The following is a 16,906-nucleotide window of genomic DNA, read 5'->3' as shown; positions in this document are numbered from 1 at the left end:
GGCCTCACTTCTCCAAGGGATGAGGGTCCAAAGGAGCCTTTTGGATCTGGCCTCTGCCCCCAAAGTGTTCTGGTGTCTCAGCCGCTCCTAAGCCTCAGCTTCTCTTTTGGTGACATAGGATGACTACTGTCCCCCACTGTCCTGGGTGTTAGAGGGCATGGTCAGGATGGCCAGAGAAGAGCTGAGAAAACTACAACAAAACACCATCGGGTCAGGATGTGCTCCCGGTCTTTGTCATGTAGCATTTCCTCAAAGCCTCTGCTCACCTCCATAGGGAGGGGTAGTCAAGTGGGGGCTGTGGCCAGGGCAGTCTCCCTCTGTCCCAGCTGTGGCAGGACTGTGTGGCCACCCATGAGATCCCTAGTGGTAGCCTCCCAGAGAAAGCAAAGCTGCCAGCCCAGGCCTCCTCCTCCAGTCTTTGCTGCCCACTAATAGGGACTATTAACTCTGCTTTCCCTGCAGCCACACTGACTGCAAGCATCTTACAGCTGGGTTTGCTGCAACAATGGATTTGGGGTCCCGGAACCCATCTATTGTGGCCATGGTAACCCTTCTGGACCCTTAGCCTCCTGTAGGCTTTACCCCTTCTCACTCAGTGGCAGGGCTCCCAGGACAGCACCTCCCCTACCCAGCACCCAGGCACCATGGGCACAAGCACCGTAGGAGTCAGGCATAGGGCCTGGTAGGGCCTTACTGCTCTTACAGCCTCTGAGACCTCTTGGGCAGCAAGCACAGACAGGCTGCTGTATCAGCCATTCTTGTTTAATGTTTTGGACCAATTAAGACACTCGGAGACCCCGGCATGAAGGTAATGCTGCAGCAGCTTGGGTCTTGGGCTCCCTGGGAGGTTAGGCAGTGTGTCAGTGACAGGGGCCTGGGGTCCCACATTGTTGCCACGATGGCCACCTCGGGATGGCTGGCAGAAGTTCTCTTGGTAGGTAGTGCTGTCACGGGGAAGCTGGATCTGCATAAAGTGGACAAGGCGCTGTGGGAGATCACTGAGTCTTGGGCCTGACCGGAAATTGGCTTGGTAGGAGGATTCAAGGGGCCGCTGCGGGTGGAACTCCAGCTCACAGGGTGCCCAGCGCAGGAAGGTGTGTTGCTGCCGCAGGCGTTCCAGGTATTTCCGCCTTCCGACTCCCTGCAGCAGGCAGTAGGGGCCCTCCTCAATGGTACAGGCCCTTAGCCCACAGTCCTGGCACCACACATTGCCTTGCGCACCTCCTAAACCCAGCCTCTTGATGATGCCTGGCCTGTGCCTGGACTCCCTGGCCTGTACCCCAGCCTTTGTGGTCGGCCATGTGTTTCATTGCAGGGTGAAGCCCCCAGACAGTCAGTGACCCCTAGGATATTTGCATATTGTCAGGCAAGCTGGTGAAGGAAACCAAAGCAGAGGCACCTTCTTTCGGGGCATGGGCTGTTTCTCATGGGAGAGAGGTTGTCAGGAAGACAGACACTCACCTGTCTGTATAAGGAGCTCTCCCTGCCTGCAGTGTCTTACCCCTTCCATCCTACCTCCACACCAACCTAGGCTGGAGCCCCCACTCTTCTTCCTCTGCCCAGCACTCACTTTGTCGAAGGGAGTACGGTTGTCATGCTTGGAGAAGAAGTGTTGCTGCACTGGCTCCTTGAAAGACAGGGAAAAAGAAGGTAGTGGGGGAAAATGATGCTTATCTGCCCCCAAGATATTACTTCAGATCCCATAATGGGGGGAAGATGCCAGGACCCACCACCCTTAAACTGCTAAACTGCTAATACCCTGAAAGGACAGATACAAATTAAAGCAACACCTCACTTCTGGGATATTTCATCCTGGCACTTGTCCCTAAAACAGAAGCCTCCGGGGCCTCTGATTGAGGAAAGGGCTGAGCTATTATCTAGGATATCCTGCCATCAGGGGGCAGTGGTTCAAGTTTTACATTGGGCCCTTAACTCTATATTGCTCAGGACTAGGCTTCAGTTTTCTCTGTCCACACTTACTACCCCTCATCAGCAACCCAAACACTTGATCCTGAATACCACCAAAAACACTGAAATTTCTCCATAAGTCAAGCTCTCCTGAATGCCGGACTCAGTAGCCAACTACAAATAACTAACAGGCATCTCAAACACATGACTGAGCTCTGGATCATTCCCCAAACCCACCCCACCTATAGCCTCCCCCAGCTCAGGTCATGGCAGCTAGATCTGGCCAAACACCTCAGATCCCCATGATTCTTTTCTTTTACACCCTATGTCTAATGTGCCAGGAAATCCTGTTGCTACTTCCTTCAATATGTACCTAGGATTGGCCCACTCCTCAGCATGGCCACTACGTCCCCTGGTCCAAGCCACCTTCCTCTTTTGTCTGAATAATTGCAAGAGCATCCCCGTCTGGTGTCCCTGTTTCTAACCTTGCCATTCCAGTCTATTGTCCTCTGAGCAGGCAGAGTAATTCTTTTAATATGCAAGTCAGATCACATCCCTTGTTTGCCAAAGATCCATGACAGTTCCTCATGTTTGTGAAAGCCAAAGTCATCATAGTGGCCCGTGAGACCCACTCAATATTTGATCTCTCCATCACCTCCAGACACACCGGCATCCTCGCTGCTCCTCAAACATACCAGCTACTTCCACCTCTGACCTTCAAACCCCTTGTTCCTTCTGCCGAGCTGGCCATATAACCCCTTCTCACATACCTCCTCGGAGGCCTTCCTTGAGTGCTACACCAGCAGTCCCATCACCCCAACTCTGCATTTTTCACCTTCTAACATACTATATGACTATATATTATGATGTTGCTTATTGTCTGATGTTATCGTCTTGCTCACATCTGTAACTGCATCCTGAAGAACAGTGCCTGGCCCAATATAGTACCTGATCTGGTGAGTTCAGTCTTGGCTGGGTTGGGGGTATGAGCAATGGCTGACAGCAGGTTCCCAAGTAAAAGGCAGGTACTAGCTTCATCCTAGATTGCTGAGCCAGAGTCTTCAGGGAGGTATGTGTCTTTAACAAACTCCCATATTAGGACTTCCTGCCTTAGACAGCCACTGACAGTTTCCAAATAGAATGAAAGCTCCATGAAGGTGGGTAGCCAGCCGGCCTTACCTTTCATTCCTCATAAAGCAAGCTGACATGACTGGGATTAAAAACCCAGGGCCCTTTTAGAGAAAAGAAAAAACAGGAGAAAATCTTCAGAATCTAGAGCTAGACAAAGAGCTCTTAGACTTGACACCAAAAGAAAGAGCCATTTTAAAAATTGATAAATTGGACTTCATCAAAATTAAAAAACAAAATAAAACAACTTTTGCTCTGTGAAAGTCCATGTGAAGAGGATGAAAGGAGAAGCTACAGACTGGGAGAAAATATTTGCAAACCACATACCCAATAAAGGACTACCAACTAGAAATGCAGAACTCTCACAACTCAACAATAAAATAAACAATCCAATTAGAAAATGGGCAAACAACATAAAAACATTTCACCAAAGGGGATATAACAAATGGCAAATAACACATGAAAAGATGTTCACCATCATTAAATATCAGGAAAATGCAAATTAAAAGCACAATGAGATATCACGACACATCAATCAGAATAGCTAAAGTGAAAAAAAAAGAGACAACACCAAATGCTGGTGAGGATGCAGAGAAACTGGATTCCTCATACACTGCTGGTGGGAATGTGAAATGGCATAGTTACTCTGGAAAACAGTTTGGCAGTTTCTTTTAAAAACTAAACATCCAATTACTATATGACTCAGCAGTTGCACTCCTGGGTATTTATCCCAAAGAAACAAAAACTTATGTTCACCCAAAAACCTGTACACAGATAGTCATAGCAGCTTTATTTGTAAGAGCCAAAAACTGGAATCAGCCCAGATATCTTTTAATAGGTGAATGGGTTAAACAAACTGATGTGTACATACCATACAATGAATACTAGTCAGTAATGAAAGGGAATGACCGTTGATACACACAACAACCTGGATTATTCTCTAGGAAATGATGCTGAGCAAGAAAAGCCAATTCCCAAAGATTGCATGCTGTATCATTCCATTGATATAATATTTTTGAAGTGACAACATTTTAGAAATGGAGGAGGGATTGGTGGTTGCCAGGGGTGAAGGACAGAGGAAGGATGCAGGAGTGGAAGGCTGGTGGATGTGGCCATAAAAGGGTGGCACCAGGGATCCTTGTGACATTGGCAAGGACCTTGACTGTGTTGGTGGATACACAAACCTACAGAGGTGATAAGAATTTATAAATCTTGCTATACACACATACAAATAAGTACACGGAAAACTGGGGCAATCTGACTGACAAGTGGATTGCGCCAACATCAGTGTCCTGGATGTCACATTATGCTATAGCTTTGCACGATGTTGTCATTGGGAGAAACTGGGCCAAGTGTAGAAGGAATCTATTATTTCTTACAATTGCTTATGAATCTCAATAAAAATTTCAATTTAAAAAATCTGGGAGGGGATGTGAGTCAATACTACTGTAAAAAATCTGGGGGGGAGAGTCAATACTACTGTAAAAACTATGTATAGTGTCAGATGGGTACTAGACTTATCAGGGGGATCACTTCATAAATTATATAAATACCTAACCACTATGCTGTACACCTGAAACTAATATAATACTGAATGTCAACTATCACTTAAAAATATATAGTCACGGAATGTAAAGTACACTATAGGGAATGTAGTCAATTGTATTATAATAGCTATGTACGGTATCAGATAGGTAGTAGACTTGTTGGGGTTATCAATTTGTGAGGGGTATAAATGTCTAATTACTACCATGTTTCCCTGAAAATAAGACCTAGCCGGACCATCAGCTCTAATGCATCTTTTGGAGCAAAAATTAATATAAGACCCGGTATTATTTTAATATAAGACTGGGTATAATATAATATAATACTGGGTCTTATATAATATTATATTTTGCTCCAAAAGATGCATTAGAGCTGATGGCCCGGCTAGGTCTTATTTTCAGGGAAACATGATATGTTGTTCTGTATACCTGAAGCTAATAAAAACATCTGGGGGTCTGGGGCACGTTCCAATTGACCTCAAGTTCTCCCCCATCACTATCCTCAGCTGTAGAATTGTACACAGCCCTGCAATGTGTTCGCCTTCGTATGGGAGGCAGCTCTGACTCTGGAAACCCACTATTCTTACCATGGTAGGATATTCTATCGACGCCCACTGACTGGAGTTTTGTTCTCACAGCTGTGGGAGCCTGGTAAAACGTGCAGTCATTTCCTCTCCACCCAGGCAGCTCTGAGAATTCTGGCCCCTGAGGAGAATTTCACCTACATCTTCGCTTCTAGCATCCAGGGTTCTTTTCCACTGAGGTGTTAAAACCCCAGGTCTCTGACCAGGTGGGGCTTGGGTTCCAGCTGAAGACTTTGAGGAGGGGTAGGTTTCCTGGGAGGGGTAGTGTTTGCATGCAGAGGCTGGGCAGTCTGCAGTCATGGGGTGCTGAGAGATGAGTATCCGTGGCAGTCTGAGGCATGGTGGGGACAGGGGGCAGTGACGCAGCAACCATGGCACCACCAGAGAAGGACCCACCCCAACCATGAGCCCCAGGACTCTTATGGCACCTTAAGAACAAACAGGACCAGGATACATTTCCCAAGAGGCAGGCAGGTGAAGGACAGAAATAAATTTATCTAGTGTAGAAGTAAAAGAATTTCCTTGCATTTGAATGACATGGGTAAAATTTCTACCTGCCCCAAACTAAAGCGGATGCCACCTCTTGGAAAGGTTTTCAACAATAGCTGCAATCAGCCAGCTGAAACCTTGTATCACTCAGCAAATAAGAAAATAAAATGTGCACCTTCCCTTAACAGTCCCACTAACTAAAACAGCTTTAGACCTAGAAAGAGCTACGAGACTGGCATTTATACAACCTGAGCCCCAAACACACAGCTCATGATGTTTGTGGCTGCTGATAATGCTAGTAAATGCTTTATATATCAAGTCTTCCACCAAAACATGTCCCCCTACTCTGTCCCTGGGGCACAGGTTGAGAGGATGTTGTCTTGGGGTAACCGCTGCCACTGAGGACTACTACAAACACCCAGTAGGGAGTCCCTGTACTACTTGGGGCCCATCACTCTCACAAGGGAGGTGGCCCCAGCCGAGCAGTTTGGGGCTGCCTTTGGGCCTGCCTGCTCTTTCACTGGGGATGCTAAGGCAGTTTAGGCTTCACAGCAGGGCAGCCTCCAGGACCCTTCTCTTGGCCTGGGAAAGTGATTCCTGAGAATCCACATGGCAAATCAAGTAGGACGTGGCTAAAGGCTGGGAAGCAAGAAGGTGCAGTGGACATTTTCCAGGCACCCCTCCAGGACCCTCCCAATCCTCCTCCACCCTGTTCTTGCCCAGGAGGCTAATCTGAGTGCACGTCTCATCAGGCTGCCTTCCCTCTGGCACCTAGGAAGCCCTGGGAGGACACGGGGGGACGGAGGTAAGAAGTGTGTCTTCTCCTGGCTCCCTCCCAGGCCAGCCCCCACCTGGCTATGTCTCTCTACCCAAGATCGCCACTGCTGTCAGGGTGGCCCTCTCCATACCACTCTGTCCTTCTGGGTTCTAGGAGCCATGCCTTCCACTTGTCCCTTCGGGCCCAGCTGTACTGACCACTTGGTTGTGGGCAATCTGTGAGACTGCCTTCCCCTGAGGCCCCTCACTTACTCCTCCTGAGTTGTTCTCCTTTGAGTGGGCTCTTTCCTTTGGGAGCCCAACTGATGCCCAGTGCTCCCTCCTCATCTCTAGGCCTCGGGCCCTGCATCCCTCTTCTGCTATGGGAAGCCCTTTCCAGCCACTCTAGGCCATTTCTGCCATCATCGCTTTCCAGTTCTCCTTGGCCAGGCATGCGGATGGGTACCCAGCCTCTTCCTATGCTGCTTCCTTGATCAGAGGAGGCCTCCCCCTCACTCACCCCTGAGTCCTTGGGCTATGAGGCTCACTGTAGGCTAGCCCATGGGCTTCCATGGCCTCAATGAATCTGATCCTAAGGGCTGTGGTCAGCAAAACTCAAGGCTTACTTCCTGGATTCTGGAGGCTCTTTCTCCAATGGTTGCCCACCCCACCTGGGCCCTGACCCTTCCTCCATCTAGGAGCACTGAGCAAGACTGGTATTTCCAGTCCATCGTGGTATTGGCTCCTCTCCGCCCTGTCTATAGGGGGAAGACCTGACATTTCAGGGAAGACGGGCCATGCCTCATGCATGTCCTGGGGATAGGCTGGCCCCAGGTTCCGGTCTAACTATGGTAGGGCTGAGGATGGTACCCTTGGGGCCTGAGAGAAGCAGCAATTGGCCAAGCCACCACAGCTACCCGCAAGGCTGCTCGTACCTGACATCGTTGCTGGAACACTGCCGGAGGCTGAGGCTTGGCTGCAAGGCGGTATTCTCGAGCACGTTCACTCTTGAATTGGCCTCTGTAGTGCCCATAGAAGCCATTGTTGTGCTATAATAAGTCAGGTGTGAGGGTAAATCCTACCCATACCCCACCCACAGCCCCAGACTCCAGGGCTCCCAGGCTGGAAGCCTCTCGTGGGAGTTCCTGACAGACTAGAAAGAATCTGAGGAGGAGGGACATCCCTGGAGAGGAGCCTATGAAGAGGTGTCTCCCATCAATCATTAGAATAGTCGGCTTCAGCTGTGCTGGCTCACCTGCGAGGGTTATGTGTGTGTGAAGGAGTTCCTTCTTTCTTTTCTTTCTTTCCTTCCTTCCTTCCTTCCTTCCTTCCTTCCTTCCTTCCTTCCTTCCTTCCTTCCTTTCCTCTCTCTCTCTCTCTCTCTCTCTCTCTCTCTCTCTTTCTTTAATAAGGTCCTAATATGGACTGGGGAGATAGCAGTGAAAAGACAGAAGGATCCTGGCCCCTATGACTCTTCCTTCTGAGGGGGAGTCACACACAGTGAATAAGGTCAGGGAAAAAATAGCCTGATGACTAGCTCAAGAGTGACAAGGGACAGGGACAGATCTTCGTGACAATGGGGGTGGGATCTGAACATAAAAAGGAGTCAACCATGTGAGGAGCAGCAGAAGAGCATTCTATGTAGTGGGAATTGTAAAGCTCAGCGGCCAGAAAGAGAGATGTTGGAAGAACCACAACAACAAAAGGCCTTACGACTAAAGGATTATGAGCTGGAGAGAAGCGAAGTGAGGTTAGGGAGGGACAAGGTTAGGAATATGGATTCTCTTCAAAGAGCAAGAGAAGACTTTTCAGGGAGGGGCCAGACAAGTTCTGAGTTGGGGAGTTGGGGTGATGCAGAGCACTGAGCAGAGTTTTGAGGACAGGGCCACTGTCTAGTGGCATGGTCCTTCCCTGGGGGATCTGAGAGGAAGTTGCCTTCATTGTCCTCCCCGCAATGTTAACAAATAGGTCAAAGGTCCCCGAAGAGCAAGGACCGAATGGATCCATCCATTGCAAAGTCATGAACACCTGTTTGCAGCTATTCTGAAACTGGAGCACCTAAAGGATGAACTTTCCAATAGAAGTTTCACCAACAGTGGATACCATCTGGAGAGAATTTCAGAGATGGGGACTGGCAGCAGACAGAAATGAGCATCTATTAGGGGTCTAAGGAGGGGCTGCACTGTGCTGCTGTCATTAGGCAGACACCCTGTGGGTATCCGGCCACGGAGCTCCTGTGGCCCATCCTCTGTGTCCCGAGCGCTCCTTGGAGAGGATGGTGTGTCTGGTCCTCCATGATCACATACCTGAACAGAAAGGACCTGTCCCAAGCCAGCCTCTGGCCATCACAGTGGGGTCCTAAGCATGACTGGGAAGCTCATTATTTTTTCATCCCACTGAAGACTTGGGTCATCCAACTTTACTGTCCATCCTTCTATTATGTATTGAAATTCCCTTGCTCTATATTCTGTTTAGTTCAATGATATTTATTGGGCTTTAACTGTATTTCTGGCATGGGGCTGGGCATGGGATATACAGATGAAGGAAAACAATCTTTGCCCTCAAGATGTTCCCAATCTAGCGAGCAGTCAAACTCCAGAAGTTTGGGGGAATCAAGCATAGGACTGGGACCGGATGGGGTGGCTAGAGGACTAGAAAGTTCAGCTGGTTAGCACAAGACCAGGACACATGGAAGGTGGCATGGTGTCAGAAAGACTAAGTAAGCTCCAAGGTGACCTCAGGATGGCAGAGGGCGAGTGAGCAGTTTGGGTCCCTCCACTAGCCTGGATGCTGAATGAAACCCTGCTCACTTTACTCTCATGATTCATTCAAATTTTAAGTACTACCCCAGGGCCAGGATTAACTAAAAAGTGCATTCTTACCCAGGAGCCCACTAAAGCACTTTGCATCTTTTCGGGAAAGGAGCAGAAAAGACAAACTTCCCTCTTGTCTTTCTGAGGCTAAGGAAAGAATCTCAGGAAGAGAATCTCAGGAGGTCAACTTCTTGTTGCTTAGTGACAAAGGGAGGTTGTGACTGCATAATGCTGCTGACTGTTGAGGCGGCGCCTAGCCGGCTACCCCTTTGTGCTTCCTGCTCTGTTTTTACTTTTTTTTTTAAAAAGAATACATTTTATTGGGGAATATTGGGGGACACTGTGTTTCTCCAGTGTCCATCAGCTCCAAGTTGTTGTCCTTCAATCTAGTTGTGGAGGGTGCAGACCACCATCCCATGCGGGAATCAAACCGGCAACCCTGTTGTGCAGAGCTCGCTCTCTAACCAACTGAGCCATCCAGCTGCCCCTGTTTTCACTTCTTTATGAGAGAAATCTTCCCCTCATCATTAACAGCTTGAGAAAGTCCTTATATAGAAACACATAAGGCTCCAGTGGAGTCTGATGAACTCACAGTCAATGAAATATTAAAGAGCATTTAGAGGCGAATCCGGGATTTTTAAAACTGTGCAACCCAAATGCCAGGGTTATAAATTTAGAAAGCATTCCATGGAGTCAGAAGAAATGTTAAAGGTGTTGGTGGCTCTTAGATTAAAATTGCTGCTTCAGAGTGAGGCTCTGTCAATTTCTCAGGAGTTTGTGGTGACTGGGAACATGATTGTGTCAGGTGAATGTTACAAGGGCCTGACTGAAGGAGAGCATAACAGAGGCACAAAAGAAGGAACATGAAAATATTTCACATCGTGGTTTCATTCCAAGCTATCTCTGGGCAAATAATTGTCTGTCTGTCTCTGTCTTTGTCTCTCTCTCATAACACAGGAACGTGAACAGTTCACCTCCTTTGCTAAGCAAAAGAAGCTGGCAATCAGCCTCTGAAAATGTGCCAATGAAAAGTTCAACAGGAAACTCTCAAACCCTGCTGGTGTCATTGGTACAAGACCTACTAGCCAGCAAGTCCACCCTAGTATAATTACCCTGGAAATTCCTTCTTATATGTATTCACAGGTACAAGAAGTTTCATTGCAGCATCTGTACAGGGGAAAAACAATAAGAAGCCTGAATGTTTACCAACAGGACAATGAGGAAATTGACCTACAGTCACACACTGAAATGCTGGAATTACTATTAATGGGCTATAGATACTTGAATCCACAGAGATAAATCTTAAAAATGGTGAGTCAAAAAGTCAAGTTGTAGGAAGATGCACAAAGTATACCATTTCTAAAATTATACAAACATGCAAAACAATGTTTTTATATTGTTTATGACTAGAACATATGAACTGAAAGTATAAAGCAGGCGTAGAAATGAGAAGCATCAAATTCAGGATAGAAGTCACCTGGAAAATGGTATCAGGGAAGGGAGAGTGGAGCCTCAACCCTGTAATGTTTTTATTTTTCAAAGCTTTTTAAGGTAAAATTCACCCAATAAGCTACACATATTAAAAGTGTACAATTTGGTGCATTTTGACCTATGTGTACATCTATGAAACAACTGCAATCAAGATGGTAAACATACCCATCATCCCCAAGTTTCCTTCTGCCTATTGCTAATCCTTGTCTGTGGCACTCAGGCCTCAGGCAACTGCTGGTTGGCTTTCTGTCACTATAGATTAATTTGCATTGTCTAGAATTTCATATAAATGGAATTATTCAGCCTGTCTTCTTTTGTGTTTGGGTTCTTTCACTCAGCATAATTATTTTGAGAATTATTCATGCCGCTGTGCCCATCAATCATTCATTCCTTTATATTGTTTAGTAGTTTTCCATTGTATGGATATGCCAAATCTTTCTGTTTGCCTTTAAAAAAAAATTTTTTTTTAATACACTTGTTAGAGCAGTTTTAGGGTCACAGCAAAATCAAAGATACAGAGATTTCTCAGATACTTCCTGCCTCCACACATGCATAACCTCTCCTATTATCAACACCTCTCCACCAGAATTATACATTTGCTATTATTGCTGAACCTGAATTGACATGTCATTATCACCCAAAATCCATAGTTTACCTTGGAGTTCACACTTGGTGTTGTACATTCTATGGGTTTGGACAAATGTATAGTGACATATATGCACCATTATAGTATCATACAGAATAGTTTCACTGCCCTAAAATTCCTCTGTGCTCCCTATCCATTACTTCCTCCCCCTAGACCTTGGCAATGACTGATCTTTTCACTATCTCCACAATTTCGCCTTTTCCAGAATGTGATATGGTTGGAATTCTATAGTATTGTAATCTTTTCAGATTGGCTTCTATCACTTAGTAAAATGCACTTACATTTTCTCTCTGTCTTTTCATTGCTTGATAGTTCATTTATTTTTAGTGTTGAATAATATTTCATTGCCTGGATTTATGACAGTTTATTTATCTACTCACCTACTGAAGATGACACCTTGGTTGCTTCCAAGTTTTGGCAATTATGAAAAGTTGCAATAAATATGCATGTACAAGTTTTGTGTGGACATTAAGTTTTCAACTTCTTTGGGTAAATAACAAATGTATTTACTCCTTTGGGTAAATGCCAAAGAATGCTAATGCTGGTTGGTATGGTAAAAGTATGTTTAGTTTTGCCAGAAACTGCCAAACCATCTTCCAAAGTAGCTGTACAATTTAGTATTTCCACCAACAATGAATGAGAGTTCCTGTTGCTCCACATCCTCACCAGCATTTTGTGTTGTCAATGTTCTGGATTTTGGCCATTCTAATAGGTATGTAGTGTTATCTCATTGTTGTTTTCATTTGCATTTCCCTAATGACATGTAATATTGAGCATCTTTTCATATGCTTATTTATCATCTATATATCTTCATTGGTGAGATGTCTCTTCAGGTCTTTGGCACATTTTTTAATTGGGTTGTTTTCTTATTATTGAGTTTTAAGAGTTCTTTCTATATTTTGGATAGCAGTTCTTTATCAGATATGTCTTTTGAACCCACACACCCACCTGGTTTTTGTCCCCACTTCACCACTGAGACTGCTCTGTCAAAAGTCACCAATAATTACCTCCTCATTTTCCTTGCCCTGTCAGCAGCATTTGATACAACTGTTCTCCTCCTCCTCCTTGAAAGATGTTCTAGGTGGCTTCCATAGTGCCTCACTCTCCTGGTGTCCCTCCTCTGTTTCTGACCACACCTGCTCTGGCTCCTTTTGCTGCTTTTTCCTCCTCTAGGCCTCTGGATGTTGAGTGTCCTCAGCCTCAGTACAATTATGTTTTCCATCCATACTCCTTCATTGGTGATCTCATCCTGTTTCATGCCTTTAAAATCCATCTATAGCCATCAGAGGCAGAGTTCAATAGACCCCTCCTGCCTGACACCCTCGACCTCTGCCCAACCTGCCATCAGGCTGCCGCAGCATTTAGCAGGCCAGGAACCTTGAATGCTTTCTTTCCTCCTTTCTCTTCCCTCCAGGCCCCCAGTTGTGTGTCTCTCTCTGACCACAGCATCTCTTGCCCCAGCTACCCATCCTGCAGCTCTCCTTAGGACCACCAGGCCCCAGCCATGCCCTGACCCATGAACACACAGTTCACTCCACATACAGCAGGGTATGCGCCTGGTGACCCCTCAGCAGGTCTGCATCAGCGATGGGGTGACGGGTTGGGTGTGCGTGGGCAGCAGGATGTGGAAGTGTGAGGGTACATCTCAGGACATGTCTGTGGGCTGAGTGTGCTGTGTAGTGGGGAGCGGAGCAAAGTAGGCCACCAGGCCTGGCCAATAATCCCAGAGTTAAAACCATTATAACTGTTAAAACCGTTAGTCACGTGCTGCAGCAGGGGCGGGCCCAGAGCTTGAGGCTTAATCCCCATTGGTCAGAGCAGGCCCTAGGGGCGGGGCCGCACATGCTTAGGCGGCCTTCACCGGACCAAGAAGCCTCGAAGCCAACTCCGGGCCGCCTCAGGTCTGGTGTGGTGCGTGTAGCCCTCAGAGGGCAGGTGGGGTTTGTGTAGAGGCCCTAGGAGTGGTGTCGGGGGAGGTAGAGGAGAGTCGGGTATCTGAATGGGCCTTGCCGATAGGTGCAAGATTCCCCGGGACTGTGAGGAGTTTCCGGGGACACACGTGGCTTCTCCAGTTCCTAGCCGCTGTTTCTTTCCCTGCGACGGAAGGCCGCTCTGGTTTTCCGCAGAGACATGACTTCTGCGCTTATCCTCTGAGAGATGTTTCTGTCAGATTCCACGGGGCCACGCCTCCCGTCCCTAGTACCCAGACAAGGAAGAGCGTTGGCCGGGGGAAGTCAGGGTGAACAGGAAGCCAGGGAAACTCACCGGGATTTGTCTTTATTATTACGGAAAATCCCGTGGAATCCTCTGGAAAGGCCATCGGAATGATTGCGTCTAGGAGCCCAGAGCTTGTCTCCTGATAGAAAAGAAGAGACAGAAGACGGGAGAGAGCGGCTGTAGGAGGTTGAGGCGGGCCGGGTCGAGGCCAGAGGGGCCACAAAGTCTGAGGGAGAGACCTGCTGCGACCCAGTGGAGAAACGGAGGGGCACTCGGAGGCCCTCCTAGTTGAAGACGGGGTCAGATTGGCGGGGGCGCTCTTCAGCCCGCTATTCCTCCTCTGCCTACCACCTCGCCAGGACCTTTCCCAAGGAAGTAGTCGCATTCTTTGCCTGCACTCACACCTTTCCTTTTATGCTTTCTTTAAGAGAGATGCAGGATGAGAGGGGGAGGGAACCGTGCCCTGCAAAGTTTTTAACGTGTGCGTTTCAGTTTTCATTTACCTCAGAATGACTCGTGTCCTACTGAAGAATGACTGACTGCCTCTTCACAAACCTGAGGCTGAGCACATCAAGCCCCAGTCGTCCTTAGACATGGGCAAGGGTGGAACCATGGAATTTCTTCAACCACATTTAAGAAACCTCTTAAGAATAAGTTAGGTCTGGAACCCTGGGACTAGTATTCTAAACCCCAAGCCACATGCTATATAAATTACTCTCCCATCAGCATAAACAAATGGAAGACAACAGGCTTTATCACCTAGATGTAGTAGTAATGGCCTTAAATAATGGCCTTGTAGTGATGTGTATAAAACTGTATAAGATCCTAAATCTAGACTCTAGAAGGAGGAATTTCTGCTAGTGTCGCTGGAAGAAAAAAAACTCAGGCTGTCAAAGAAATAAGTAAACAAGAGTCAGGAATCTTACATTTACTTCATTTCACCTCCTTTGTTAAAAATATGTACTGTTTTTACATATTTACATATGAGGAATGGTATTTCAAGACTGAAAGCTGGGTGCTAGGGTTGGTCATTATATCCTGGCATTTTCAGTGGACAGAGCTATGAAACATTTTTAAAGAGAAAAATACATGACATTAATAATGATTTTCAATTTATTTCAAGTCTGGGATTACAGGGTTTTTGCTTAACTTCGTTGATTTTGTGTTTGTATCTCTTTTCTCATACACTGGAAATTTTGATTCCTAATCACATTAATATAATTATTTTATTCTGAGATATTATTTATATATATATGTACAGTACCTTTTTTATTAAGTATGATTATTAAAAACAGATACACAGATTCCTTTGCTGCTTATTTTGTCTCTAGGATACACTCCACTAGGGATATGGAGTCAAATCACCATGTTTAGAGGCACAAGAAATTAACCCTCTCTGTGGGGCTGGCTCACCTACTCATTTGTTTCATTTTGCTTCTTTGTAGGGATTGCTCTGTTTTTCCTATATTGATTTAATTTTGTGTTGTAATTATGTGGTTACACATAAACAATATTTACAAAATTCTAAAGTTGAAACCTTGAAAACTGCCCCATTTGGAGAAGTCTAGTTTCCAACCTTAGCCTCTCCACCCTAACTATTCCCACTCTCCCCCTAAAAGTAGTAACCATTTTTATTGGTTTTCAGTTTATCTTCTCTCTTTCTCTCCCACCCTCCCTTCTTTCCTTCCTTTGAAAAAATATAAGCATATTTGTATGTGTGTGTATTTATCTATACTTATGTTCCTCTGCCTTCTCTTGGATGAAATATTACATACCATACACACTATTATTCTTCACTTTGCTTTCTTAATTAGCGGTATATCCTGTAGATCACTCCCAGTGTATATAGAAGAGCTCTTCCTTGTTCCTTTTAATAACTCCACAGAACTCCATTGCAATGACTGTACCATAGTTTGTTCAGCTATTCCCAATTGATGGACATTGAGTTGTTTCTGGTCTTGCTATTATAGATGATGGTGATTTTATCAAATAATTTTTGAGATATATTGATATGATCATATGATTTTTCTTCTTTAGCCTGTTGATATAATGGATTATATTAATTGATTTTCAAATGTTGAACTAGCCTTGCATGCCTAAAATAAATCCCAGTTAGTTTTGTATAATTCTTTCTATACATTGTTGGATTCAATTCGCTAATATTTTGTGGAGAACTTTGCACCTTTGTTCGTAAGAGATATTGGTCTGAACTTGTTTTTTTTTTGTAATGTCTTTGGTTTTGATATTAGGGTAATGCTGGCTTCATAGAATGAGTTAGGAAGTATTCTCTCTGTTTCTGTCTTTTAGAAGAGATTGTAGAGAATTGGTATAATTTTCTCCCTAAGTGTTTGGTAGTATCCACTTGTGAACCCATCTGGACAATATTGAGTTTTCTTTGGTTTTCATATCAATAAGTTATTTTATTAATTTATTGGGAATGTAATGTTGCACTGAATTCCTTTGAAGGTAGTCTACAAAGAAGACATTATCTAAACTGTGTTCAATAAGGGTGAAATAAGATAATTAATTGTATTTTGTCCCAACCCTGTAGCAATCTAGGGTGAGTTTGAGAGACTTGGTGTGTTAGGCCCACGGGTCGCAGTTTGGACACCCCTGCTCTAAAGCCATACTCTTGCAAGTCATTACCCTGCTGCTTATAAAGAGAGAAATACGGAATGGCTTGATTCTAGAAAGTAACTAAAACAGAGCCAGTGTTGAGAAACAAGACCATGGGGTGCTTGAAACAGCATGAACTTTGTTTCTGGGCTGACCTAGTATAGAACCTACTTACCTCTAATTATTAGAGAGAACTTGAGCTAATTATTTAGCCCATCTCTGTCCTCACAAACTTCTAAATGGGGATTAAAAACACCTGCCTTACAAAACCATTAAACTTGTATCTTGCAAGTATCTAGCACTGTCCTGGCACATAATAGGGGCTGTGTAAGTGGTAGTGCCGTTAGCCCCTTGATCGTGTGATCTATACTTAACATGCTTGCATACCAGGTGGCTAAAAACACCCAAATGCATCTGTTTTTCTAGAAAATTAGAAAATTTCAATGTAACCCATTTCTGTCAACAAGGTTAAATTATATATGCTAAATGTCTATATTTGTTCAGAACTTCTGTTTCATTTTATTCGGATCTATGTTGGAACAGTATTTGGTATTTGATCAAATATGTCCACCATATGTGTAGGAATCATTTTCTAATGCCCTCAATGGCAATATATAATCTGATACATATGAACGTTCTGTGAAACCAGGGAGACAAAATTTAGAAATTGGACTTGTTTCATAAAATCCAAGCTGTATGATCATCATAATGAAC

The 16,906-nt window shown here is 45.2% G+C and overlaps 1 protein-coding gene across 1 annotated transcript; it reads right to left on the bottom strand.

The window, feature by feature from the left end:
• Window positions 1–569: 569 nt before the first annotated feature.
• On the bottom strand, window positions 570–9,318 carry CIMIP7 (ciliary microtubule inner protein 7). Its single transcript, XM_019723708.2, has 4 exons — window positions 9,292–9,318; window positions 7,345–7,458; window positions 1,571–1,627; window positions 570–1,162 (listed from the first exon to the last, which is right to left on the bottom strand). Exons 1-4 carry the CDS (start codon window positions 9,316–9,318, stop codon window positions 749–751), a joined length of 612 nt encoding a protein of 203 aa, XP_019579267.2. The 3' UTR covers window positions 570–748.
• Between the last annotated feature and the right edge of the window lie 7,588 nt (window positions 9,319–16,906).

Source organism: Rhinolophus sinicus, linkage group LG10 (assembly GCF_036562045.2).
Source record: "Rhinolophus sinicus isolate RSC01 linkage group LG10, ASM3656204v1, whole genome shotgun sequence".
Taxonomy (NCBI): Eukaryota; Metazoa; Chordata; class Mammalia; order Chiroptera; family Rhinolophidae; genus Rhinolophus; species Rhinolophus sinicus.
Note: the sequence above shows the minus strand (reverse complement) of the source record. Positions and strands in the feature narration are given on the sequence as shown.